This window comes from Rhamphochromis longiceps, linkage group LG7 (assembly GCF_057381845.1).
Source record: "Rhamphochromis longiceps isolate RC_006_pf linkage group LG7, R_longiceps_female_GT1.1, whole genome shotgun sequence".
NCBI lineage: Eukaryota > Metazoa > Chordata > Actinopteri > Cichliformes > Cichlidae > Rhamphochromis > Rhamphochromis longiceps.
In genome coordinates, this window is record NC_140563.1 from 28,270,981 (window position 1) to 28,298,192 (window position 27,212).

The following is a 27,212-nucleotide window of genomic DNA, read 5'->3' on the forward strand; positions in this document are numbered from 1 at the left end:
ACAAACTGAAACACTGGGTCAACAACCCATGAACCCTGACAGACATAGAGATAAAGATGACTTTATTGTTGCTATACTTCGGCATCGTACTCTCTAGTTAGCTAACTTAAACTAATGCAGTTATATTAGCAGCAACCAGCCAACCTGGTGATGTCACTCTCGCTACTAGCACATAATAGTGCTATACTTCCTCTACAAACTTTAAGCACTTTTTTCTTAAATCCAGCTTCAAAGTGTGAGTGTCTCAGTGCTGAATTTGACAGCTGATCACAACAATTTCTATGCTGATCCCAGGAAATTTAGTGTGGTGATCAGTCAATAATCTGATAAGGTCTAATTTGTTCAGTTTGCTGATTACCCTCGTCATGGACCCTGGGTCAGAGTTGTTGTTCTGGACTTATTTTTGAAAGTGTAAGATAATGATGTCTGGTTCCTGAATATGTTATTTTCTAGACTTTCATGAGTTTTGTGTTTTAGCTTAGGTTGACTGTCTCTCACACAAAATCACCATCGAAACACAGCACACATCCCGCCAATGATTCAATTCCTCATAAACCACTGAATCAGGAAGTTTTGGACATCACTGATCACTTGACTGTTCAGACGAACCAACCCTCGGCAGTGTTTCTGAAGCAGTGTGTTGATTTTTTTGACACATGCACCTGAGCTTCAAATGGGCCATCACTAATTTAAATTGTCTTTTTAAAGAGTTCCTGAATTATTTTATAGTTAAAAATGTAGAACAAAAATATTGTTAAAGCACAAATAGGCTTTGATTTCGTCACCATTATCCACACAGGATTATTCAGACTGGTAAGAAAATAAATCCACACTACGTACCAGATATCAAAGAATATCTTTATTATCTCAAGGCTAATTTATAAATAGAAACATTGCCCTATATTCACAACAACATAAATAACACAAGAATACACAAATTAAAAAAGATAAACATGTCTCTTATGTAACAACTCTGAAAGCTAAATCTGAAGCTTAAAATAAGAAAAGGAAACAGTGACATGAATTTACATTAACAACAAACATTTCAGAAAGTTATTCAAATTTCACTTTGACCAGTAAAAGCTTCCAGAAACCAGAGATTACAACTTGTAAATATACAGATAAAGATCATCCAAGTCTACTTTTCTGAAGTTGCAAGCAATCGGTTTTTCCCATCTCTACAGTGTACAAGTGTTAGTTTGTCTTTTTCTCAAACATGGTTTTAGCAATCTGAGAAAGACAGCGTCCAAACTCACACAGGACCATGTGCTCAGCCTGGGCAGGGCTCTGAGTGTCTCTCTCAGCCATCTCAGCCTGAGCAAAAAGACAGTCACCTACACCCTCTAGTACAGCTGGGGTTATCACCGATACAGGCCACCTGAGCACACAAACAAACATTCACAGACATGAGTACTCTGGTATCTTTTTTTAATAAGATAAATAAATAAATAAATGGGCTTGTTAATTCAAGAAATATTTTTAAAAAAAACTCCATAAATACCTCTAATTGTAAGTAGATGAGTACCACTTTCATAGAATTAGTGCGATCAACAACTTAAACAGAGTTGTTTAGGTTGTTGATCTGTTTGTTAACATAAAGTTTTCTGCTCCAGCAGTAGTGTGAGAGAACATATTTAAGTGCTTGATATCTAACATTCACACTCAAATGGATAATGAGTACCTTGTGGTTAGTATCTTGCCTAAGCTTATTTGGCATATAGTCTGGAGCAGGCGGGGATCGAACACCAACCTTCTGATTATTAGATCGGAGGACAGAAGGAGATAGATCAAAAGCTCCACTATTGAAAAGAGCCAGAGTTTAACCCTAATTAGTAATGATTAAATGCACAAATAATATATATATACACACATAGAGAAAAGAGGTGAAAAGAGGTGAGTGGAGAAGAAACAGTGCATCATAGGAATCCCTCAGCAGCCTACACCTATTGGAGCATAACAAAGGGAGGATTCAGGGTCACCTGATCCAGTCACAACTATATGCTTAAGCAAAAAGCAAAGTTTTAAGCCTAATTTAAGCAGGACCAGGCTGAGCGGCAGACCAAAGTGCTGGAAAATCTGGTTGCTCTGCCGCTACTCCCCCTTGGCACCAGTGATGATGCTCTGCAGGATGTGGGTAGGGGAACACCCCAAAGCCTCTTCTGGATGGTTTTCAGGCCGCAGTAGAGGCCGTTGGCCTGAGCAGGGCGTGGACGTGCAGCGATGGTGCGTGTAGTGTCAGCTGGTTAACCAGCCGGCCATTCAAAAAGCGCTTTGTGCCTGTTACCTTTAATGGAGGTCCTATTTGTGCATATTGGCATGGACCTCATTGGGCCATTTCACTGGGGTGCACTCAGATACCGCTTTGTATTAGTTCTGGTGAATATGCAACACGCTATCCCGAAGCAGTGTTGAACCTAAGAGCAAAGCTACACATGTTGGTGAGGTTATCACATGAGAATTTGCTCCAGGTTCAGGAACGTCGCCAACACTAAGCCCAAATGTAGCAACTTATTAGCATTAAACAATATTCAAAATACGTTATTCCCCCATATAAAATGACAATTTTACTTTACCTCTTTAGTGAACATCCTTGGTTCTCATGTGGCTAAGCGTCCTGTGTTATTGATTACTAGACTAATTGCTAAACTCTGATGAAAAGGCATGGTGATGCAGCATGGTACAACACCTGTGTTTGCAACAACTGACACCAACTGCTGTCTGGTCTCTGAGAAATGCATAAGGTGTCTCTGGTGTTGATGCTTTGATACACTGATACTGGCCATAGTGAAAAGAGTGTTACTTCCAATTTGTTCACACACTAACCGTAAAAGACACCTATGTATCTCTGTGTTGACACAATGACACTATTTCACACCCTGGTTTGAGATTATGTTTGCCTAATCATACCAATTCTGTATGATTTTCTTGTGTGGGCTTATCAAAAAGAAATACTTTCATGACTCACTTGTCCTTCGCATTGACAATCTTGTCTTTGGAGCCAGTTTGTGGGCCTGCGTCATAGTTCCTACAGCCAACACACTTACAGCCGGAAGTACACATGATGTTGGCCTAAACACAAATCAAACAAATATAGGTGAATTTTTTAACAGCTGATTCATGATCACTGGTATTCGTACTTATGCTTCAAAGGTAATGTAATTCTTAGCCAAATATCTGCAAAGACCCAAACTGACATTAATACAACCAGCATAATATCATTAAAATAATATAGTCAGTTGTGGGGGCTGCCAAAACAGGTACATGGAATGTCAATGGTGGTGAAGAAGTCTGATAGCGGTAGTGCAAGGTTCAGAGGTAGTGGCTGGATCAAGCTCACCTCAGCACAGCTTAGGTCAGGGGTCACACCAACCTTTTTGAAAGTGAGAGCTACTTCTTGGGTACTGATTAATATGAAGGGCTACCAGTTTGTCACACACTTCTCAAATACCAAATTTCCTCAATTTAACTTAATTATGTGTTATCGTGGTAAGTGAAAATGTTGTAGAAGTGATCACTTGAAAATGTAAATACTTGCAGAGATTTATAGAAATAAAGCGTTGCATATTGATATTTATCTGTTTCCTACCTGGTTTCCTACTTGCATTCTTTATAATTATGGTGAAAAATAATTAACATAATTAGTGTCTTTACATAGATGAATATCATTAATTATTAATTACAACAATTTTTAACAAATCATGCACTGTGACATACATTATTTTTGTATGTATGTAACATACAAAAATCAACTTTCAAATTTTACAGAACTTATTGGCAGCATTTTAAAGCAAATTGTGACATGTTACACTTAACAAACACATTTGTTTTTCAATAATTAAATTCAACTTTGACATGACACTGTAATGTTGCCACTGAGAACATCTAATATGGCTTTCTTTGTCTGTTAGTGGGAAACCTGGCATTGCATGCTGTTCACCAGTGTGTTTGTTCTTGATGAAGTTCATGTCAGAAAAGGCTGATTCACAAAGATAGGTTGAACCAAACAGGCTGGCAACCTTCATAGCTGCTGTGCAAACACCACTGTACTTTTCTGTGTCAACAAGGCACCAAAAGTTTGGTGCACCCTGATAGGCTTTGAGGTGGACGTCATTTTGCAATGTTACAATTTCGATTTCCACCTGTCCAGCATCCAAGCTGAACATTGAACTTAGTTGCTCAGCAATGCATGTTGTGTCCACATTCATGAAAGGATTGGAAACGAATGAGACACATGGCTCAAGCTGATCAAGGTCACAAAACCTGTTCTCAAACTCTTGACCAAGTCAGTTTATGACTTGAGTGTACTTTTCTGCAACTTTGTCAAAAGTCTCAGATGCAGAAGCATTGTCTTTCAGCACCATCTGCACAGAGGGAAAGTGCAGCACCTTTTTTCTCTGTAAATGCACAGAGAAGATGCTCATCTGGTCTTTTTTTTTTTTTTTTTTTTTTTTTTTTTGCCTGTCCCGTTTGGCTCTTTTGCCCTCAGAATTGTTGTCTAAAGGCAAAGAAAGATGCCCAACGGATTTACTTTACCAAATTGACCATCCCAGCCTTGCCGTAATGGTCCATTTGATTCACCTTTTATTGTTTATTTTATTTTCACTTACTGAATACGGGACAGACTTGACTGGGGGAAAGAAGGGGAGAAAGAAAGAGGGAAAGAGAAACAGCTGAGAAGAGGGACGGGGGAGAGGGGCAAAAGACAAAAACCAACAGAATGGGCAGAGAAAAAAAATGCATATATCAATCACCTGGGTCACCTGCTGAGAAAGAAAAAAGAAAGCAAGCAGAAGAGAACAAGAGTAATAGAATAAACAACATCACAATGATATATGGGAATATGACAGTAAATACTAAATATTAAACATTATTGTGCAGCACATAAGATCAACAGAACACAGTGTGCTTTGAGGTAGGAGCCAAAAAGGGTGTAGTTTGTGGGTGTGATCACCCGTGTGTACACCTGTGAGCATGGACGCGCTTGTTTTTTGTTTTTTTAAAAGGTTCCTTCATGTAATAATCTGCTAGAGGGTGTGGGGGGGCCACAGCCCCGTCCTTCAGGGCATGAAGCAGGTATGGAGGAGATCAAAACTCCAGACATCCAGAGGCCCCCAGAACACAAGAGACCAAGGAAGACCAACAGAGGGGCAGCTGCGCCACTGTCCCAGAAAGAGCTGAGTAGAGTCCCAGATGAGGGCTCACCCAGCAGCCGCGGAGCAGAAGCCAGGGGGAGTTGCAGTGACGCGCCCGTGAGCTCCGCCGGCAGCCAGCCGCGCCTGAGTGACCGAGCCCCAGGCCGAGAGGCCGGGGGCACCCCACCTCCGAAGTGGCCCGAGCGAGCCCCAGGCTCCAGGCCCCGATAAGCGGCCGCCAAGGAATGAGCCGGTGTGTACCTGGACGCCCACCCCCGGACACAAAGAACCACCAACGCACCGATGTCCGAGGGGGACCGCCACTGGCAGGGGAAGTGGTGGTAGGGGGAGATAGGCCTCCAAACTTTGGAGGGCCTGAGATGTCCCCAGAGAGGTGGCGCCTGACACCCAACCTGACATATAGACACAGACATACAGGCATACACAGATACAAACATCCATTCCCACCCTCATGCTCTCATATGCACTTACTCCACACTCAACCAACGTGGAGACAGACATAAAGAGACGTTGTACACACGATCACACTCCCCAAGCGTACTCTACAAACCGGGTCTAGGTGCCCTTGCCCCTGGAGGGGGGAACTGCACCCAGACCCAGGTGGTGTTACCCTTTTCCCTACGGTGGGGGGAGGCAGACCGCCCCGACTCTGCAGCAGGAGGAAGGCCCCACACTCCAGACCGCAGTCGGACGGCCAACTCCTCCTCCTAGCCCCCCCGCTCCAGCAGGTCGCAGAGAATGGGGGTGAGAGAAGACTCCAAACCTCCCTCCACCCGCTCATTGTAGTGTTGATGCATGTGTGTTCTAAGGTGCATTTAAAACCCAGGAGGGCTTGGAGCTACCTGCCAGAGAGCAGCAGGTAAGCACATGGTCCCTCATGCTAGCCCTCAATGTCTACGTGTATTTAAAATTGAGAGGTGGGCAACGATGCCAGGGGTGGGGTGTACACCCTGATGGTACTTTGGACTCCGTGTATCGTGCCCACCCCCAAGATCCTATATGTATGTGTAATGAGAGTGTGAGTAATGTGAATGTCTAAGTTGTGGGATAAAATTGAGGCAGAGGCAGCCAGAAGGGGACGGGGGGGGTAGCCTCCTCTGCACCCTGGTGACATACCCCTACTCCAAGGTCCTGCATGTGTGGGTGGTTGTGGTGGAGCGGGAAGAGGGAGGCAGCTGGAGATGGGGAGGGAAGGAAGGGAGGGGCAAGTGACCCTTCCCTAGGGCCAGCTCCCCCGCTGACCCCAGTAGGCACCCCCATACTCCGCGACCCGCCAGGGAAAGGGGGCCCAGGCCCATCCAGACCGGGGCCCAGCGCAGCAGCGCCTCCCGGCCCCACAGAGCCCGGGACAGTCCTCCCAACCCCACCACAGAGAAAATTGCACCCACCCCACCATCCACTCATCTTCCAGACTACATAAGACAATAAACACCCAGGCTGAGATCTTCCTCCACCTCTCCTGTATCTCCCCCTCCTGCAGAGGGAGCTCCTGAAGAGAGGAAAGCTCCTGCAAGATGTGACAATCTCCCCCACCAGTTGAAGAGCCCCCCAGGTGGCTCGATGCACCGGCGGCACCCCGCTCCAGGGCTGGGCCCCCATGCACCCACCCGCCCACAACCCCGGCAACACACCAACCAGGACCCAAGCCCCCGAGGCCCGGTCCGGGTCCCAGCCCAGAGACGGAGCGCCCCCAGAACCTCACGCCCATCCCGGACCCACCCAGGGGCAGCCAGGCTACCAGGTCAGTAACCCACGTCCGTCAGCACAGACCCTCCCCTAGCCCCGCTGCACGCAGCCGCGAGGAAACAGTCACCTGAGAGCCAACAGAGCCCCTAACCGGACATGACCGCTACCCCGGGTTGAGCCCCCCAAGGAAAATGCCTTGGTCTTTAAATCAATTTAAAGCACTTATCATAAATAAAAATAGATGCAGCTTACTGGTAAGTTGTTATGGCGAGCTATTTTTAGAACAGGCCCACGGGCGACTCATGTGGTCCTTGCGGGCAACCTGGTGCCCGCGGGCACCGTGTTGGTGATCCCTGGCTTAGGTTCTAGAACCTGTCTTGACTCAGTTGTCCAGGGGGTGGGGGGCTTCGAGACTGTGATTATCGATCTGAATATGAATGGTGTTTTGTTATTGGACTCCTGTAGTAATCACAGCTTTTTCCATAACCTACACAACATTCAGGCATATGCGTATTCATGAGTGCACTTGGCACCGGGACACCCTAGGTCACAGGCCAGCGACTGATTTTGTAATTATATCATCACATCTGCAGATGTAGATATATCTTAGATTGTATGGTGAAGAAGTACTTAGGCGGCAGCGTAGAGTAGCGATTAGCAATGTTATCTCACGGAAAGAAGGGTGCTCAAACCGTACCTGGTCTTGTGTGTGGAATTCACATGTTCTCCCTGTGACTGTGTGGTACTGCAACTTCCTCCCACAGACCAAAGAAATGCATGTTGTATAAAATACTTATTCTAAAGTGGCTGTATATGTGAGCTAGATAAAGTGTACGGAATAAAGTACTGTAGGAATACCACCACTTCCCCTGCCGGTGGCGGACTCCCTCAGGTGTCGGTGCGTTGGTGGTTCTTTGTGTCTGGGGGTGGGCGTCCAGGTACACACCGGCTCACTCCTTGGCGGCCGCTTATCGGGGCCTGGAGCCTGGGGCTCGCTCGGGCCCCTTCGGGGGTGGGGTGCCCCCGGCCTCTCGGCCTGGGGCTCGGTCACTCAGGCACAGCTGGCGGCCGGCGGAGCTCACGGGCGCGTCACTGCAACTCCCCCTGGCTTCTGCTCCGCGGCTGCTGAGTGAACCCTCATCTGGGACTCTCCTCAGCTCTTACTGGAACAGTGGCGCGGCTGCCCCTCTGTTGGTCTTCCATGGTTTCTTGTGTTCTGGGGGCCTCTGGATGTCTGGAGTTTTGATCTCCTCCATACCTGCTTCACACCCTGGAGGACGGGGCTGTGGCCCCCCCACACTCCCTAGCAGATCGTTACATGGAGAAACCTTTGGAATACAAGCGCGCTGATCCACACAGGTATGCACACGGGTGTTCACTGCTCGTAGACCCAAATTACACCTTTCTTGGCTGCTACTTCGAAGCACATCTGTCCTGCGTGCTGCACAACAACATTGAATATTTAGTATTTACTGCTGTTTACACTTAGCTAGATTAATGCGATGGTGTTGTGTTTAGTATGTTGCTTTGTTTCTTTTTTTTTTTTTTGTCTTTTTTTGCTTGTTTTCTATTCTTCTCTCAACAGGTGATCCAGGAGATTTTTATTTTTTTTGCTCCCCCCCTTTCTCACTGTCCCTCTCCCCTTCTGTTTTTCCTTTCCTTCCTCTTTCTTTTTCCCTTTCCTATCTCTCACTCATGTCTGTCCCGTCTGTAACATCTGAAAATAAAATATAATAAATAATAAAAACAAAGATCGACCAAATGGACCAATACGGCAATGCCACGATGATCCATTTGGCAAAGTAAATCCATTGGGTATCCTTGTTGGTCTTCAGACAACAATTCTGATGGCTAAAGAACCAAATGGGACAGGCGGAAAAAAAAAAAAAAAAAAAAAAAAAAAAAAAAAAAAGGAATATATGGTTAAATGTGGCCTCTAATGCCACTAAGAAAAACAATATTGTTAGGGTGCCTGGGTCGTCGACCCAGTGTTTTGTGTTTTTGGTTCTTTGATTTTGTTTGTTTCATTATAGTCTAGCTTTGCCTTATGGGTTATACGATTATTCTTAGTTTAAGTTCTCTGTGTGGGTTTTGTTAGAGTTGTAGTGTTCTGGTTTTCTGTCTGTGATCCATAGTTGCTGTCTCCCCTGTCTGCTTTATCCCCGTGTCAAGTCTGCGTCTCTGTGTTATGTTTCCTGTTTTACTTTGAAAGTCCGTGCCTCATGTTAATGCGTCTGGTTTCGCTTCCTTTGTCTTGTTAGGCCTGATTTGCCCCAGCTGTGTTTCCCTCCTGTCTCTCATTCCCTGATTGCTCCCTCTGTGTATATAAGCCCTGTGTTCTCATCTGTTCGTGTTGTGATTGACCCTCATCTTGCTGTGTGGCCCGCCCGTGTTACTGTTATTTTCAGTTTAGTATTTGTATTCTCAGTTTTGCTAGTTCTGTGTTTGCCATCTAGCAATAAATCTGAGTTTGAGTTTACTTTCTGCCTCTGAGTGTCTGCGCATTGGGTTCTCCTTACCACCACTCCTGCCTGCACACAGCCTTCATATGACAAATATACACTATGGGGTCCTTAAGTTTTTGGATAATTACTCATTTTTTGTAATTTTGGCTCTTTACACTATCGCAGTGAGTTTTAAATCACATCAAGATTTTAATTCAAATAGTTTCACAAAAGTACTGTGTGAATTGCTTAATAATTAGAGCCATGTTTTTACATAGTCTCCATTTTCAGGCGTAATTGGATAATTGCCTGACAGGCAATTTCAAGGCCAGGTGAGGCTCTGTTTCCTTCTCATTTCCAGGTTAGGTAGATAAACGATCTGCAGTTGGTTCAGAGAGATAAGCTAGCTTTTTATTGGAATATAAGGAAGTGTCTGAAATTGAGAGCAAAAACTTTAGGAGGCCAATGTGGTATATTCTAAGACTGAATGCTGAAGCATATCACATCATTTGTCAAACATGGCGGAGGTGATGTCATGGTATGTCCACATGTGGCTGCAAGTGGAACTGGGTCATTAGTGTTTATTGACTGAACTGTTAAAGACGAATGCAATATATTAAATACGTCTGCAATACAATCACATTGAGATTGTTTGATTCAAAATCCACTGTGTTGGTGGGGCAAAATGACCACAAAAAAAAAAGTCCAGTAATTTCTCCTGTGCCCACACTGAGGATATATGGCAACCGGAGACCACAGAAAATGAATGACATTTCATGACTTCTGGTAAGAATGATCAAAATAACTGAAGGCGAGGAGATGGTGGGCAGGACCTGAGAGAGATTTTTCTCTATTTCCAGGCAAGTTAGTGAAGGGACTACCAGTGAGAGTGAAAAATACCACTGACTGACATGACACATGACATGGTAGTAAGTACAGTGCACATGCAGATTTATGGATAACTGTGTGCTGGTAGGTATGTCAAACTAAGCCATCCACTAGAAGAATCATGTGCCTTGTGTATGTGACTTTGACTCAAGCAGATATACCCTCTCACCAACATGAAAGATTGAAAAAGGTACCTCCACATTTAAACACGCAACTTGTTTTATGATTATGGGACCATTACAATGGTACTCTTTATGTATGTGTGTACCTCATAGCATTCACAGTAGCGCTTAAGGCAGCCAGAGCGTTTACAGTTGCAGCCTTTGTTGTGCCAACCTCTGACTGCTCCTGACTTCACACCAGCAATTTTTGGCCTGAAGGCATCTGGGTTATGACCTAAACACCACTACATAATGACAATATGGGTATCTTATGGTTAGAATAAGAAAGAAGCACAAGCTAAGCAAAATATACACATACATACATACATACACACCATCTACATACTGCAATTTCCAGGTGGAAACAACACAGTTTATAAAATTGTATTTTTGGAGGTGCACACCATATGCACATTGGTTGTACTGATACTACTTTTTGTGGATGAGGCTCCCGGTCTTGGAAATATGCTTTAAGCACTTTGACGACTTTTCAAAAATGGTTAGATTGCTTGATAAGAATATCAATACGTAAGAAGAAATGTTCCATCCAAGAAAGTGTTAAACTAAGTCTCAACTTGGGTTCAGATCTGCCAATTTTAATACCAGTCAATCCATCTGGCATCTCATTGACATATACAGTATACGTACAGATTTTTCATTATTTTCTTAGATGTTAAAACTAACTCACACAAACATTAATGGGGTTTTTGACTTGACCATGTTTTCAAAAAGCACTGCCAACCTTAATCGCCTTGAGACGCTTCATTTCATGCTCTGCATTGTTGTGGCAGTTAGAACAGTCACAGTTGCTGCACATCACTCCATTGGAAAAACACTCACAGTAGCTTAAAGAGAAACACAGAAATACACATCAAACAACAATTACCTTTAAAATGTAATTTGTAAGTGTCTGTTAGTAACATTACACAGTCAACTGGAGGGAAAACTTCATGCAAATCCAAACATTTTAAGGTGAAGACTTGGTTTAAGGTTAGGAGAGAATGCTCAGTTATGATGTAATGACACAAATTTCAAAGCATAGTTTCACCTTAAGTTACAGTCATGTTGGAGACCCTTGGGCCTAATCTGTGTGGCCATGTCCAGGCGTTTTACATGTGGTGCCAGCCAAAAGAAAGAATTTAAATTCTGGGTTTTCCCTCCCGTGTCCCTGCTCTTTGTTCTAGTCATTTTTTTCAGGAGCAAACATATTTTATCCTCAGGTTTTTCAACTTTTTTGTACGTTCCCGCAAATCTATCCCGATAGAAATTTGCGAGTTTTTATATTGTATTATGTGCAGGTAAAAATACCTTTGCCGGCCCACAGAGAGTAGATGTGGGTGAACTACTCCCGTGTGTGTACAGTTTCCTCTGGACAAGCCCCACTATAGCCTTTCTCATAGAAAACCCAGTTTTGCGCTTTGATACACCCACTTGAAACCTGTGTTGGATAAGTAAATTAAGCCAAACTAAATTAAGAGATGCTCTGTCCACCCTACCCACAGAGCCCCATGGTTTACCCACAAATACCCACTGTGGGCTTGCACAGGCATGTAGAGTATACAGCAAATTTTTCACCAAAAGTGATCAATTTCAGTGAATGCTGATTAGGCTTTATTTGCGTTGCCCCATGTGAATTAGTGTCAGTTCGCCTCACTGCATAGACTTTGTATGTAATCACATGATGCAAATGTCCTTTACATTTGTTGTAAAAGCACAATGAGCCTGTAATAAATTACCATCAAGCACATCTTATCGGTGACTCCCACCCAACCCCCTGAGAGTGACTTGATTTATTTTTCATATCTTTGGCAGGCCATATTTAATGAATCCATGCATAATACTTAATATTACAAATTCAATACTTAAAATAATCTCATACTATGAAAATTGTCATCAGCCCTCTTAACTCTTAAAGCCACATGAACAACATTTTAGTGTTAAATTTTAGTTATTGGTTAATCTTCTAGTGTTTAGTGACATTGTTTTGAAGTAGAAAAGCAATAGTATGATGTCTACTCACAGTTTGAGGCATTGTGATCTGGTACAATGGCAGGGCTTCCTGGACTTTGAGTCACAAAGCATGCCAACATTTCTATAAGGGTAAAAATTAAGAATTTATTCCCATTAAATAATATACATATACTATTGGTAAAAATAAAAAACAACAAAAAACAAAACATAACAAGGAATTCAAGGATTTTTTTTTTAAAATGTATGACAGTGTGCACACACACATAGACGCACACACAAGCTTTATGTAAATGAAGCACAGACAAATCTAAGCTGAAGCCAGGGAGGCATATATAATTCTAGTGTGTCATTAGTCGGCTAATTAACACTAATAAGTACACCATCAGTGAAAAGTTTGGACACACCTTCTCATTTAATGCCAAAAAGTTTATTCTGTCCATCAGCTGACCCAACCTGGTTCACTGGGGAAACCTGCAGTCAGCTGAGACTGAAAAAGTCACTCGGATGAGTGACAAAAAGTTTCTCCCACTGAAAACGCTACGTGCAGATGAACAGAATCAACCTTTTTGGGATTTCCTTACCTGAATGATTAAGCATACATCACCTTCTCATTTAATGTTTTTTCTTTTTTTGTGACCATTTACATTGTAGATTCACACTGAAGGCATCAAAACTAAGAATGAACCCATATGGAGTTTGTGAGTAAACAAAATAGTTTGAAATAACTCAAAACATACTTTACATGTTTTGGCCACCCTTTGCTTTGATTACTGCTTTGCACACTCTTGGCATTCTCTCGATGAGCTTCGTGAGGTCATCACTTGAAATGGTTTTCCAACAGTCTTGAAGGAGTTCCCTGAGACGCTGCGCACTTGTCGGCCCTTTTGCCTTCACTCTGCGGTCCATCTCATCCCAAACCATCTTGATTGGTTTTAGGTCAGGTGACTGTGGAGGCCAGGCCATCTGGCGCAGCACTCCATCACTCTCCTTCTTGGTCAAATAGCCCTTACTCAGCTAGGTTTGTTTGGGGTCCCTGTCCTGTTCAAAAATAAAAGATAGTCCAACATCATGTCGCTGCAGGATGGTGTGCTGGCCACGCTGGTTCAGTGTGCCTTCAATTTTGAATAAATCCCCACCAGTGTCACCAAAGTACACCCACACCATCACACCTCTTCCTCCATGTTTCACAGTGGGAACCATGCATCGCACAAAGACATGGCAGGTGGAACCAAAGATCTCAAATTTAGACTCATCAGACCAAAGCACAGATTTCCACTGGTCTAATGTCCATTCCTTGTGTTTCTGGGCCCAAACAAATCTCTTCTGCTTGTTGCTTTTCCTTAGTAGTGGTTTCTTAGCAGCTATTTGACCATAAAGGGCTGATTTGTGCAGTCTCCTCTGAAGAGTGGATGTAGAGATGAGTCTGCTCCTGGAACTCTGTGTGGCATTTATCTGGGCTCTAATCTGAGATGCAGTTAACATGCGATTTCTGAGGTTGGTAACAGATGAATTTATCCTCAGCAGCACAGGTGACTCTTGGCCTTGTGAGTCATGTGAGCCATTTTCGTGTACAGTTTGATGGTTTTTGTGACTGCAATTGGGGACACACAGTTTGCATAATTTTCTGGAATGACTGACCCTCAGTTCTTAAAGTAATGATGGACTGTCGTTTCTATTTACTTTGCAGATAGTTTCATGCCATAATATGAATTCAGCTGACAGTTAGGGCTGTCAGCTGTGTACCAATCTGACTTCTGCACAACACAACTGATAGTCCCAACCCCATTAAGGCGGCAAGACATTCCACAAATGAACGCTGACAAGGCACACCTGTGTCGTGAAAACCATTTCAGGTGACTACATCATGAAGCTCATTGGGAGAAGGCCAAGGGTTTGCAGTGCTCTCAACTAAGCAAAGGGTGGCTACTTTCAGGAATCTAACATATAAAACATATTTAGAGTTATTTATCAATGTTTTCTTCGCTGCATAATTCCATGAGGCATGTTGTATAAATGCTGTCTGTTAGATTTTTCCTCTCTCCTAGTCTTCACACTCACTTACACAGTATTTTAACAGAGCAAATTTACACTAAATTTGCTCTGCTGTTTATATTTTTCTTTTCCAGCTGTAAATAAACAGAATGACAATGAAATGTGAACCTGGCCTATTAACTAAAGGGTAAACTGCTAATATGCTCAAGCCATTAACCCGAGTGCTCAATGAGAAAGGTAGAAGCCACAGTGTCTCATTCAGGTCTGTGCTGTTGTGTATTCTAGGGAATGAGCCTCACGGCTTCCTCTTGGCTAATTATCAGACATTCAAATCTTTTCTCTGAAATGGGTGGTACTAGCAGCCTTTCAAGTTAGATTTACAGTTTACAGATTCTACAACATATGTGCATTATTGGACCTTTAAGACAACAGCAGTTACTGTTGATTTTTTTCCCCTACTTGGTCAGTATATTAAGCACAATGCTCACACTTTGGTTTCAGTTTCACAGTCCTAACCTTGTGGGAAGCTGCTTTTTGAATGTCTGATCTTGAGCCTCGTATAGTGGACCAGCTGTCTGGTGGTACAGGGGAAATAAAAAAAAAAAAAAAAAAAAGACTTAATACATGACTGATGAAATATTAGAAATTCAGTTAATCAACTGATCATTCAAAATGGGAAAAAATAATTTCTAAGTAATTCCTACCTGACTGGAAGTCCCCAGTACAGTCACTTCTGATAAACACAAAAGGAAAATCACCATCTACAGAAATCCCAATTTAATCAACAACTGTAAAGTGCCATAGCTGATTTTTAAAAATTAAAATCAGCTATGGCACTTATCGGTTACAACTGTGTTGCAAGAGACTATAGGAACATAAACTGAGCTTGCAACATCTGTAATAACTATTATGACATCTTTATGTTTAAAAATCACAATTTTCTACTTTTTCTTTTTCTATGTCCAGGTTTGTTGGTGAAAATGACTTAGTCCTATCTTCTTGCTGCAAGGAAAGGAAATTCAGCAAAAAAAATAAAAAAAATTAAAAAATCCTGGTTTAAACTCTGGCAAGGGCCTTTCTGTGAGGAGCTTGCATATTTTCCCTGTAAATATATGGGTTTCCTGTGGGTACTGATGATTATAAATTGAGAAAAATTGTTTAAAGCATATAGAATGAAGCTATAATCTAAAGTGCTTTTAGTGGCCAGTAAGACCCTGAATGAGATCAGCACTTAAGAAAATGAATGGATGGATTGTTGAAAATGCTAATTTTTCTCGTGGCAATGTACAGGTGATCGTTAAATATACTATAAAAGTGATTATACTTCCACAGAACAGACCAGAGGTCATGGAAAAAATACAGCCACGGAATGAAAAAAGTGATATACATACAAAGACAATTGCCAGACATAATAAAATACTTATAAAATAAACATCCACGTATCTAGTCTTGTCTTTGGCTGCTCAATCTGAACACACAAGTGGTGCTCTGTTATTGGACTTCTGTGCAGACCATCAAAAAGGATGGAGTGCCCACTCTGGGTCAGATATGAGTTGGGAACCCAAATGGAGGAGTTTAAGCATCTCAGGGTCGTGTTCATGAAGGAACCCCAAAGGCTTTTTGATTAAATTTCTGGAGATGCATTAGTAGATGAAGACTGTAGTAAATTCTTAAAAATAAAATACAATAAAAATAAAATTGTGCGATGAGGAAGCAATCTCAAAATACCAGCTAGGCTGGAAGCTATCTAGGCTGGAACTTGTTTGAAAGCCAATATAAGATTAATATTAAAAATGCTAATAGCAGGTCACTATTTTCAGGAGGAGGTTAAAAAAGAAGTCCTGTTAAAATGAGTCAGATAAAACCATAAATCAAGGTTTAAGACTTGCTCTTTTATGTGTCAGACTTTATCTTATGGCTGGCACAAACTAAACTTGAAGCAATATTATAACCTCTAGTACGTAAATTTACCATAACCTTTCCCTTGAGTTAGAGTGTCATTTCTTTGAGCTGATGCAGATTCCATGGTAAGAAGCACAGGTCCTTGCTGGTGTGGATTAACTAGCGCCAAGTGCTCACCTCCGTTGACCATACACACCATCTATAGGGTGATAAAATAATAAGAGCAAACAAAATTTCTTATTACTTCTATTTTAATTTAAAACTTCAGTTTACCATTATACATTAGACAAAACTTCAGAATGAATTCAGGCACAAAAAATTATTAGAAGCAACATGGCCAGAGAAAGCCATTAATATTGAGCTACTCCAAGTGACACAAAGTAGTTGAAGTTGAATTTTTCTCAGCAATAAGAGTGACTCCACACAGTATCCTCAGAGGGAAAGATACTGCTGCTTTACATGAAAGTGTAGAAAACGTAGTAAATGTAATTACAGGGCTACCTAGACATTCAGAGCCTGTAATGCTGCCAGCAACCACTCCTCAGCAAAAAGTGAAATGTGGGACAATGTGATGTGCAACAGCGAAATTGTTTCTTGTGTGGACATCCTTTAACAATAGTGCTGGAGTAAATATAGTTTGCACAGGTGGTTGTCACAGGGGTAACCAAAAGCTTTGTTTTTCCTTCTGATTTCCTGAGACAAATACATTTGATATAAATGCAATTAAGCCTGGCGGGGACATCTCTCCTCAATTGTATACTTACCTCATTTCCTTGTGTCAATAACTCTCACCAGTTCATCTTTAGCCAGCCTCAGTCTCACCCTGGATTCTCCACCACCATTCCCTCGCTTTGCTGTCACACCAATTAAATATTCATTGCTTAACCTACCTGTCCTCCTGCCGCCCGTCTCAAAGCTTCCTCAAACTCAGGTTGGAGAAACAAACTATAATTCACCAGTCTGCTGCTCACTTGGCCCCCCAAACCTGAAACTACCGCACCTGCGAGTAAGCTATCACTTCAAGTCTTTCTCCAGCCTTCTGATGCTCGGTTCACTTTTCTGATCACTAATCTCTCTCTTCCTGTGTTACAGAACCACTCGCCCCCGTGAATCCCTGTTCCGAGCCCTAGTGTTGTTTCACGTAATTCTCGCCAGTAAACTGTCTCCTGCGTCTCCCAAGTCCCTGTGTCTTTTCAGGCGATTGTCGCTAGTTAACTGTCACCTACCTCTGTGCAAATAAAATCTATGAAATTGTTCACTGTCTCCGTGTGGTATCTGCACTTGGGTCCATATCTCGTACCAGCCTCTGGGCCTTGTGGCACAGCTAAATCAAGTAAATATTATTCTGATGTTTTTCAGTTCCTCACATCACAATAAGATTATTTATGAAATCATAACTTTAGTCTATATATCTTTAACTAAGCAATGCAAAATATTACTTTCATAATATGAGAAGTTTCCAAGTTAAAGGCCGTCAAATACATGGGAAATGGGTCATAATTATTTTTCTATCTATCCATCCATGCATCTTCTGCTTATCTGAGGCAGGGGCAGCAGCCTAAGCAGAGAAGCCCAGATCACCCTCTCCCCAGCCACCTCCTCCAGCTTGTCCGGGACAACACCAAAGAGGTGAGGAAGCTTTTTTGAAGGAACGTGCTCAAACAACAAAGGCGAGGGTGGCGAAAAACAGAACTGAATAAAACCTAAACTGAGAAAACTAAGCATAGAAAGCAAACTAGAAACAGAGATGCAGGGAGCGACGACCAGAGACGACGGAGGGAGATAAGCAGACGAACCAGCCATGCACACGAGAAAACACAGGGCTTAAATACACACAGGGCAATCAGGGAATGGGAAACAGGAGGGAAACACGGCTGGGAGTGATTGGACATAACGAGACAAGGGGAAGCGAAACTAGAACACTGACGGGAGACGCAGACCTACAACATAAAACAGGAACTCACACATGCAAAGACACAGACTAAAGCTACGTCCACACGTACCCGGGTATTTTTGAAAATGCAGATTTTTCTATGCGTTTGCACCTTTCGTCCACACGTAAACGCGTTTTTGGTCACTGAAAACGAAGATTTTTAAAAACTCCGGCCAGGGTGGATATTTTTGAAAACTCCGTTTTTGCATTTACGTGTGGACTAGAAAAACAGAGAAAATGCAGGTCAAAGGTGTGCACATTTTTTGACGTCACCCTGTGCGCCACGTTATTGTTTCGGTGAAATGAATTTCTACAATACTGTTACTGTTAATTCTACTCTCTGCAGTGTTTAAATGCTTACATATACACACAGTTACTGTCCCTCCACACATACGACTCGGTTCTGCTTCTATGCCCCAGCTTTGTTTACTTTTTCCCACCGAGGCTTCTAGACTTCTGATTGGTCAACATTTCTGCACGGTTAGGAATATATCGCCACCTGCTGCTTTGGCATGTTCATAGCAGCGTTTTCCTTCATTTCTGCCTTTATGTGTGGACGGGATTATTTTTTAAAACGAAAACGGAAAATCTCCGTTTTCAAAAATACCCGTGTATGTGTGGACGTAGCCTCAGAAACACGGACTTTACCCAGAGGAAAACCACAGACAGAAATGACTAAACATTAACTGAGGAAGAACAGAACCAAACACCAAAATATATCACAACAATAGAAAACAGAAAACGCTGGGTCAAAGACATGACATGACAGTTTTTCAAGTGAAAATGAGCCACATACATCTATGCATTCATATTCTTTACACTTTAAACAGTTTATCTACCATGTCTATGGACTGTGAGAGGAAGCTCGAGTGCTCAGAGGAAGCACCACATGACATGGACAACATGCAAACTTCAAACAGAAAGAGATGTAAAGCCTGTTTGAAACAAGAGCCTTCTTACTGTGAGGTGAGGCTCCACCTAGCACTATTGTGCACACTGTTTTACTATTAAAGCTATGATACATTATGTGATACTGATGCTTAAAACTGGGTATAGAGGGGGAAAAAAATCATGCTCAGTATATTTGTTGCAGTTTTAACAGCACTTAAATGTGTTTCTGAGTCCTGAAAATTACATGAGGCAAATTCCTGTATTCAAAAACATTGTGCCTTAAAGTCTGCACTGTTTTTTTTATTATTATATTTAATACAGGCCTTGCAGTCTACTAGAAGTTCCACAGATAATTCAACAATACAAATACATAATTATCAGTGTGTTAATTACATGCAAATTGCTTGAATATTGTTTACAAAATAATCATATTAGCATAATAAATTCTGTGTGGCTATAGAGAGCTGACATCTGGTGATGTTCTTTTAGTTTACATACAAGAAGGCAGGGATAAAGTGTTTTCCCTGTAGGAACACTGTACATGGATGCAAAATTAAACTTGACCTGCTGAAATCTAGTCTTTCTTAGTGAATAGAGAGAAATTTGTTAAACTTACAGGGTGTGTGATGTGAGACATGGCTTCAGTCAATCCCTCCTGAAACTGTTGATGATCCATGGGAAAAGGCTTGTGTAACTCACCCTGAAAATACACAAATATACAAACGTCTTGCATTGTTTATAATTTGCTTTCAAGGAGCCAGAGTTTATTTTTTAAATGCACAACAGAACACTGTCAGTCAAGACTGGAATCCCCAGAGCCTGGGCCTAAAAAAAAACCCATTGAAGCAGCACGGCATCATCTTGACAGAGAATTGAACAAAAGACAGCCAACATCCAAAGAAGAATGCCCTTCGAGAAGCCTGGAGGAGAAAGCTTTCCTAACAGAGTTCAGGCTACATTATAGAAAAAAGATTCTCATACCAAATATTACATTTCAAGCTCATTAAAGCTCAAAAACTCTGGGTTGAAATGTTGAATGCGCTGAAATACATCGAATTATTTACCTGAAAGCCAAAGTGAAGAACTGTTGAAAGCTGAACTTCACACAGAAGAACTTTCAAAGTTGAAAAGTAGCTGAACATCTTTAAAATGTACATTAGAAAAAGCTGACTAATGACAAATGAAAATGGAAAAAAATTGAAAATACAAATCTGATTAAATATTGAAAGCTCATCTTTAAATAACTTGAAAAGTTAAATTATGTATTTTACATTTCTAAACTCAAGAATCTCCAATGAAGAACCAGAATATTTGCAGAAAATCTGCTGTGTGTGTGTGTGCGCTTGCATGCGTTTGTGCACGTGTGTACCTGTGTGTGTTTGTGATTTGGATCTCAATACTGTGAATGCTTAATCAGCATTTACACAGAACATTGGAATGTCACCTTTGTGGTGGAGAAGAACCCTGAGCTTGTGCAACTTAAGAGGTACAGGCTACATACAGTGGAATATATACCCAAATATTGGTTAATAAAGTACTTCATATATTTCTTAACTCACAGTAAATCCTAGAAAATGGTTAATTGAACTAACCGGCATCATGCTGTAGAGACTGTGTTCATTGGTACACCAAGAAGCAGAAACTGAGTTGTGATGGCTGCCATCTGGTGGAGCAGGCACAGGGCTGAGGAAACAAGACACATTACTTTCCTTTCACAAAGGTCCAGACATAAAAAGCAAGGTTTAAATCTTCATACTTATCAGAGTCATTTTGAATAACACACCAGCAAAAAAATTGATTGTAGTTCAAAAGTAGTTAGTTACTTAATGTGTCTATAATGTGTAAAGCTTACCCACTGACAAGGTGGTACTGGCTCAACTGTGGCTCCAGGAAGCAGTCTGAATAAGTCAGCTGACACTGAGTCGACTGATATGGATCAATGAAAGAATCAATATGATACCTTAAGTTGAGAGGGTCCAACATTTCTGATTGGACAGTATGGTGATGAGGATTGGGAACTATCCCTGGCAAACTGATGTTTGAAGTAGGCCCAGACCAAATGGGGATCTCTATTGAGATTGGACAGACATTATTGAGTCTCTCAGAGCAGCAACCTTTTGAAGAAGAATCAGCAGTATCATCATGTTCCTCGTTGTACTGTGGCTGTAGCTCTGTCGCAGGGCTATTCATCCTGGCAGAATAGAAAGACCTGCTTTAATAAAACATCCATCAAATACATCAATAGTGAATTTTGGATTTTTAAAGCTGAAGATTCAGTTCAACTGCCAAGTTGGCTTTAATAATATATCTGAAGACAGTTAAACACTACATGTATATAGGCTCATTTACACCTTGAAGCCTTGCTTTTCAAAGGCCGACATACAAGTCACTGTCTGTGAAGCTGGATTTAAGAAATAAGCGCTTAAAGTTTTTAGAATATTTTAGAATATTTTTACTATAATTATGTATTTTATGTCAGTGCAGAACAACACCAGGTTGGGTGGTTAATTGGGGTTAAAAGACTTACATTAGTTTATGTTAGCTAACTAAGAACCAACTACAAGATGCATTTCCTGAAGAAAATGCAGTGTGAATGCTGATAGCAGAATGGTTTGAGCTGAATTTTTAATCATTGTTGAATATTTGGTGAAATAACTTTCAAATGAGCTGAAATACACTGAATCGTTCACCTAAAAGTCAAAGTGCAGAACTGTTGAAAGCTGAAGTTTACACAGAAGAAGCTCATATTCCTTAAATCACTTGAAGAGTGATAATATGTATTTTAAAATGTCTAAACCCAAGAATCTTAAAAGAAAAAACAGAATATCTGCTGTGTGTGTAGATCAGTGACTTCTTGTCAAACAGGAAGTCAATAAAATAAGGCTTAAGTGATGGACAGCAGCCTCTTGCCAGAGGACTGTGTGACAAACTGTTTATGTGAGGGGTCGTCAGCATATTCTTAGCAGAGATGATGACGTGCTGTATTTGCAATTCTGCTTTTGTTGCTTCCTCAAGCTTGACTCAAGCTTGTCAGTTTGGTGAACCAAACAGATTCTCCTCACACAGTCCTAATTTATAAAGTGCTTTAGAAACCTGAACATTACAGCTAACAGGTTTGTGCTATATAAATAAATAAATAAATAAATAAATGAATAAATAAATAAATAAATAAACTATAACTAACAGGTGGATTTTCCCATGTCAGTGGAGCTAGCCAGACAATAAAGATCCACTTACTGCTTAAGAGATACACAGAGAAGGTGGACAGCATGGCTGCAACTATTTGTCGACACTACAGGAAGCTATGGGGGCAATATTGCCTATATCATCTGCCAACACTGCACTCAATACTAACGAAGAACATAGCGCGAACAGCAAAACAGCACGATGGAAGAAAACGAAAGCAAGGATTTTATAAAAAAATGTGAAAGCATTTCACAAAAAACGTTAAATGTAAACTTCGAAAACTTGTTGTTTTGGACTGGAAAATAAAATCCTTTTTTTGTCAGAAGCCATTTTTAGTTTCGTATTTGCACATTATTTTTTGTTTAAATACTACTAGAATTTTAATTTGTATTACCTAATTTTTTTAAAACTTTTATTCTAATGGTCTTATTGAGAAATGCTAAAAATAAATTTATTGTCAAATTCATGTGTTTCCTGGGTCATTATTTTAAGGTTTTGTGAGACAGGACAACAGGGTGAGATTCACAGGTGGGCAGACTTGAACAGGTGAGGTACTGGTGCCTAAAAGAGGAGGCTGCCCACAGGAAGTAGGGATAAAATGTACTGAAATAACTGATATTTATATAGCACTTTTCACAGAATAAGAACCACAACGTGCATCACAATAATGTCAAACAGATGTACATAAAACAACACAATCGATCATACAGCACAACTCTAGTTAAAAGCCAATCTAAATAAATTTGTCTTTAGGTGCTGTTTAAAAGAATAAACACAATCAAGGCAACGTAAACATGGAGGCAAAGCACTCCACAACCTGGGGGCCACTGCTCTAAAAGATCTATCTCCTCTGGTCTCAAAACGTGTTTGTAGGACCAACAGCCTTTGATTAGATGATCTCAGGTTGCGAGAAGGAGCATGGGGTTCTAAAAGATTGGAAATGTAAGCAGGAGCATCATGATTCAGAGCTTTAAAAGTCAGTACTATGATTTTCAAATTGTAAAATGCACTGGAAGCCAGTGAAATGAGAATAAAACTGGTGTAATGTGCTCTCTTTTTCGTGTCTTTGTTAAGAGCCTTGCAGCAGCATTCTGGACTGACTGGAGACGGTCAAGATTCTTTTTGCTCAAACAAAGAAATAAAATAAAATCGTCTCTTTTTGCTTTTCATCCGTAAATACTCTGCATACTCTTTCATGTGATTCAGTTTATTTTGAAAAGACTCAACAGCATCTTGAGCTTTATTGTGAAAGTTTTATATTGAAAATAAACAAGCGGACAGGGGATGGTTTTACTGTCGTTGTTGTTGCTAATGACAACGTATAAAAACAGGTGCTTGTCTGTCTGTAGTGTGGTTATATTAAATATAAGAGAAAGAGAGAACTTTAAGAAATTAAAATAGCCACTACAGTGACCATCAAAACGATGAAAAAATATTGCCGTAAACAGCTTATTTTGCGACACCACGAAACAAACTATAGCATAAAATGAAACATAGATGTTTTTATAAACAGAACAACATTTAACTTTGTTCACGATTCTCCAGCAACAGTATTTCAGAATGACTGAAATTATTGTTCATTTTTACTGTACAACATTCATTACACAGTCACATATGATAATATATTGTCAAATTCAGCACAGTTCGTAGAGTAACCACCTGTTTACTGTCATAGTTCCTGTGTTTGTCTCGCTGCATTTGCTACATTTATCAAGACAGTCAAATTCTGTTTACTCAGCACTTAGAGTAACCACCTGTTTACTGTCACACCCCAACTCCGATGAGAGCTTCCACTATTTTGTAGCCTACTTTTTAAATTTATAATGTGTTCTGCGGTAAAATATCTGCGGTGTAAAGAGAATCCGTTTTATACATGAGAGGCCGTTGAGCTCATTCTACTTCAGCTGGTATCTCGAAATGTTAACTGGTTCATTAAAAGTCAGACGTTACGTTATTCCGATTAGCCTAGGTTAATGTATCCGTTAACCTAACGGTACTTATAATTAATCATTTTGACATCTTTACCTGAATATAAATCAGTTACACAATGCTAACTAATTTTTAAGTTTTAACCACACAATGTAGCTTATTGGTGACTTACACAAATAACTGTGAATACTTACCTTACTACAGCGGTTTCTTGGGTCTCCTAACCTAGCCTTTCAAGACAGCCAGAACACCGGACGTTACTACGGTTACAAACGCGGTTCTACATGTATACATTACGATCAGTTACACGTGTGTTCACCGTTTGGATTCAAGTGTGAAAAAGATTGTGGCCGTTACTGACAGACTGCTGCGCTCATAGCCTACTTCTAGGAGAAGAACTGCGGGCTTTATGAGCGATGCTGGTGTGCAACACATCTATTTACTGCCTCTTTTCTTTTATCACTCACAATTTTATTTTGCCCTCAAAGTGATTCCCGAAATTTATTCCAGTAACCGTTTCACAATAAAGGCTTTTTGAGGAACAGTGAAGGGCTTCTATTACCGCGAACGGCTACAGGGCTTTTAGTTTGAAACAGATACAGGAAGTGTTCGGCTTTTCATCGGTCGCTTAATGCACAGGTGGTCTTTAAAGTAATAATAATTAAAAATAAAAATAAAAGAATCGAAACAGAAATGGGCAGTTAGGTAAAGATGATGGAATATTTAATCGATAAGTGATTTTCCAGCTTCAACGCAGTGTTGTCACTGATGGAGATTTTACACCGGAAATTTAAATCCCTGACGGAGTCTCACCCATTTCAGTGAAGAAAATAAGAAAAATGAAGGAGACTGTCATCAATCTCCAGGCCCGTTGTATGAGAGATAACCTTGTCTTTTCAGGTATGTTGGAGAGGACTCAGAAGAAACTATTAAAAACTTCATCCAGACCCACCTAAAGCTTCCAGAGGACACCATGAAGAACATCAGCTTCGATATAGTCCATTGTCTCTGAACCAGGAGGCCTGGGGCCCGGAGGCCACGTCCAATTGTCGCCAAATTTGACCATTTCAAGCAGAAGGAGCAGGTGAAGAGTCACGGTTAGGGAGCTGAAAGGAATAGACTTCAGCATAAACGACCAGTTCTTTAAGAGATCGTCTATTTACTTTTGTATTTCCACATCACAGTGTCAGGTCTGTGTCTTTGTGGAGGTCTCATGTTTCTTTATTTTGATAGTTCCTTGTCCTATGTTCAGTGTATTCAGTTTTGCTTCCTCCCCGTCTTGTTATGTTTGATTAGTCCCAGCTGTGTTTCCCTCCCGTTTCCCATGCCCTCGTTACCCCCATGTGTATTTGAGCCCTGGGTTTTCCTCTGTCTGTTGTCATGTTGTGCATCCTCACTGCTGTGGTTTCCCTTGTGCTCCTGTCTAATTCCTAGTTCTCAGTCCCAGGTTTGTTTTCTTGTTGTCTAGTGTGAGTTTATTGTTTCCCAGTGTTTTAATTCTTAGTTTCCATGTTCAGAGTTTTGGTTTGTTTTGGGGTTGTTTTTTTTTAGTTTATTTAATGGAGGATTTTTCAGCAATAAACCATATTTATTATAGTATAATGTAACCAACATACCTCTGTTTATAAATTGTATTTATTATAATAGCAACCAGCATTCCTACCCCTAGACATACCTCCTACTCAGTGTGCACTACCACTGATTACATTGCACCGTATATTGCACTGATCACTTGCTCATTACATTGCACCTGCTCCTTTATATGGTACATATAACTTGTACTTATCGGTGTAGATACTTGCATTATTACATACATTCCCTGTGTAGGCATCTCTTAAATTTCAAGGTTTTTTTTCTAAAGGAATTTTAATGTAAAAATCTACATGCTGCTAACAGAGAGATGCCAAACTGTGTTTCCTTGTTCTTGTAACAGTGACAGTAAAGATTCAAATTCAAATTCAAATTTTATTTGTCACGTACACAGTCATACACAGTACGATATGTAGTGAAATGCTTGGACAACTGCTCGTGACCTAAAGAAAACAAAAAAGGAAAAGGCTATGAATAAGATAGGAAATAAATATGAAAAATTAAAAAGGGTAAATTTAACTAGGAAGGAATAAAATATAAATTAAGGTTAAAAATGAAATAACTGTACAACACAAATTAGAATGAAGGGTAAATTTAACTGGGAAAGAATAAGATAAAATATATAAATTAAAGTTGAAAATAAAATAACTGTACAACAAAATACACAATATAGAACTATATAAGAATGTATGAAGAAATCTAAATATAAATAAATATATACACAATAACAGCAGCTGTACAAGTATTAACCGGAAATGAAGAATATAGTGACCAGTGTTGTGCAAAAACAAAGTCCAGAAAGTCCAGTGTGTGTGTAAGAACCATATGTGTGGGTCAGTACTGTGTGGTGGTGTGATTGAGAGACTGTATCGCCTGCGGGAAGAAGCTCCTCCTCAGTCTCTCTGTGTTGGTCTTCAGGGAGCGGAATCGCTTTCCTGACCTCAGCAGAGAGAACAGTCTGTTGTTGGGATGGCTGAGGTCCTTCACGATCTTCCTGGCCTTGGTCCAGCACCGCCTGCTGTAGATTGAGTGCAGGTCAGGGAGCTCGGAGCGGATGGTGCGCTCAGCTGACCGCACAACCCTCTGTAGAGCTCGTCTGTCCTGCATGGTGCTGTTCCCGAACCAGGTTAAGATGTTTCCCGCCAGGATGCTCTCTATGGTGCACGAGTAAAAGTTCCTGAGCACCTTGGAGGGCAGTTGGAAGTCTCTCAAGCGTCTGAGGTGGTAGAGACGCTGTCGGGCCTTTTTCACCACGGTGTTGATGTGACAGGACCATGACAGGTCCTGCGTGATGTGAAGATCTATTCTATTCTATTCTATTCTATTCTATTCTATGCTATTCTATTTAATAAAGCTGCCGTTTTCAATTAACTTCCTGTGCTGTGAGTCCTGTGTTTGGCTCCTACATCCTGCCTGCCACATAGCAAACCTTGACAGATAAATCGCTGACAATTACTGTCAATGACATACACACACGACAAGTGTG

At 41.0% G+C, this 27,212-nt stretch overlaps 1 protein-coding gene across 1 annotated transcript; it reads right to left on the reverse strand.

The window, feature by feature from the left end:
- Positions 1-880: 880 nt before the first annotated feature.
- Positions 881-24,583, reverse strand: tesmin (testis expressed metallothionein like protein). Its single transcript, XM_085413178.1, has 12 exons — positions 24,331-24,583; positions 20,874-21,212; positions 20,614-20,704; positions 19,638-19,721; positions 16,267-16,396; positions 15,000-15,028; positions 14,812-14,870; positions 12,353-12,424; positions 11,075-11,177; positions 10,440-10,577; positions 2,966-3,069; positions 881-1,378 (listed from the first exon to the last, which is right to left on the reverse strand). Exons 2-12 carry the CDS (start codon positions 21,209-21,211, stop codon positions 1,195-1,197), a joined length of 1,332 nt encoding a protein of 443 aa, XP_085269304.1. The 5' UTR covers position 21,212; positions 24,331-24,583; the 3' UTR covers positions 881-1,194.
- Between the last annotated feature and the right edge of the window lie 2,629 nt (positions 24,584-27,212).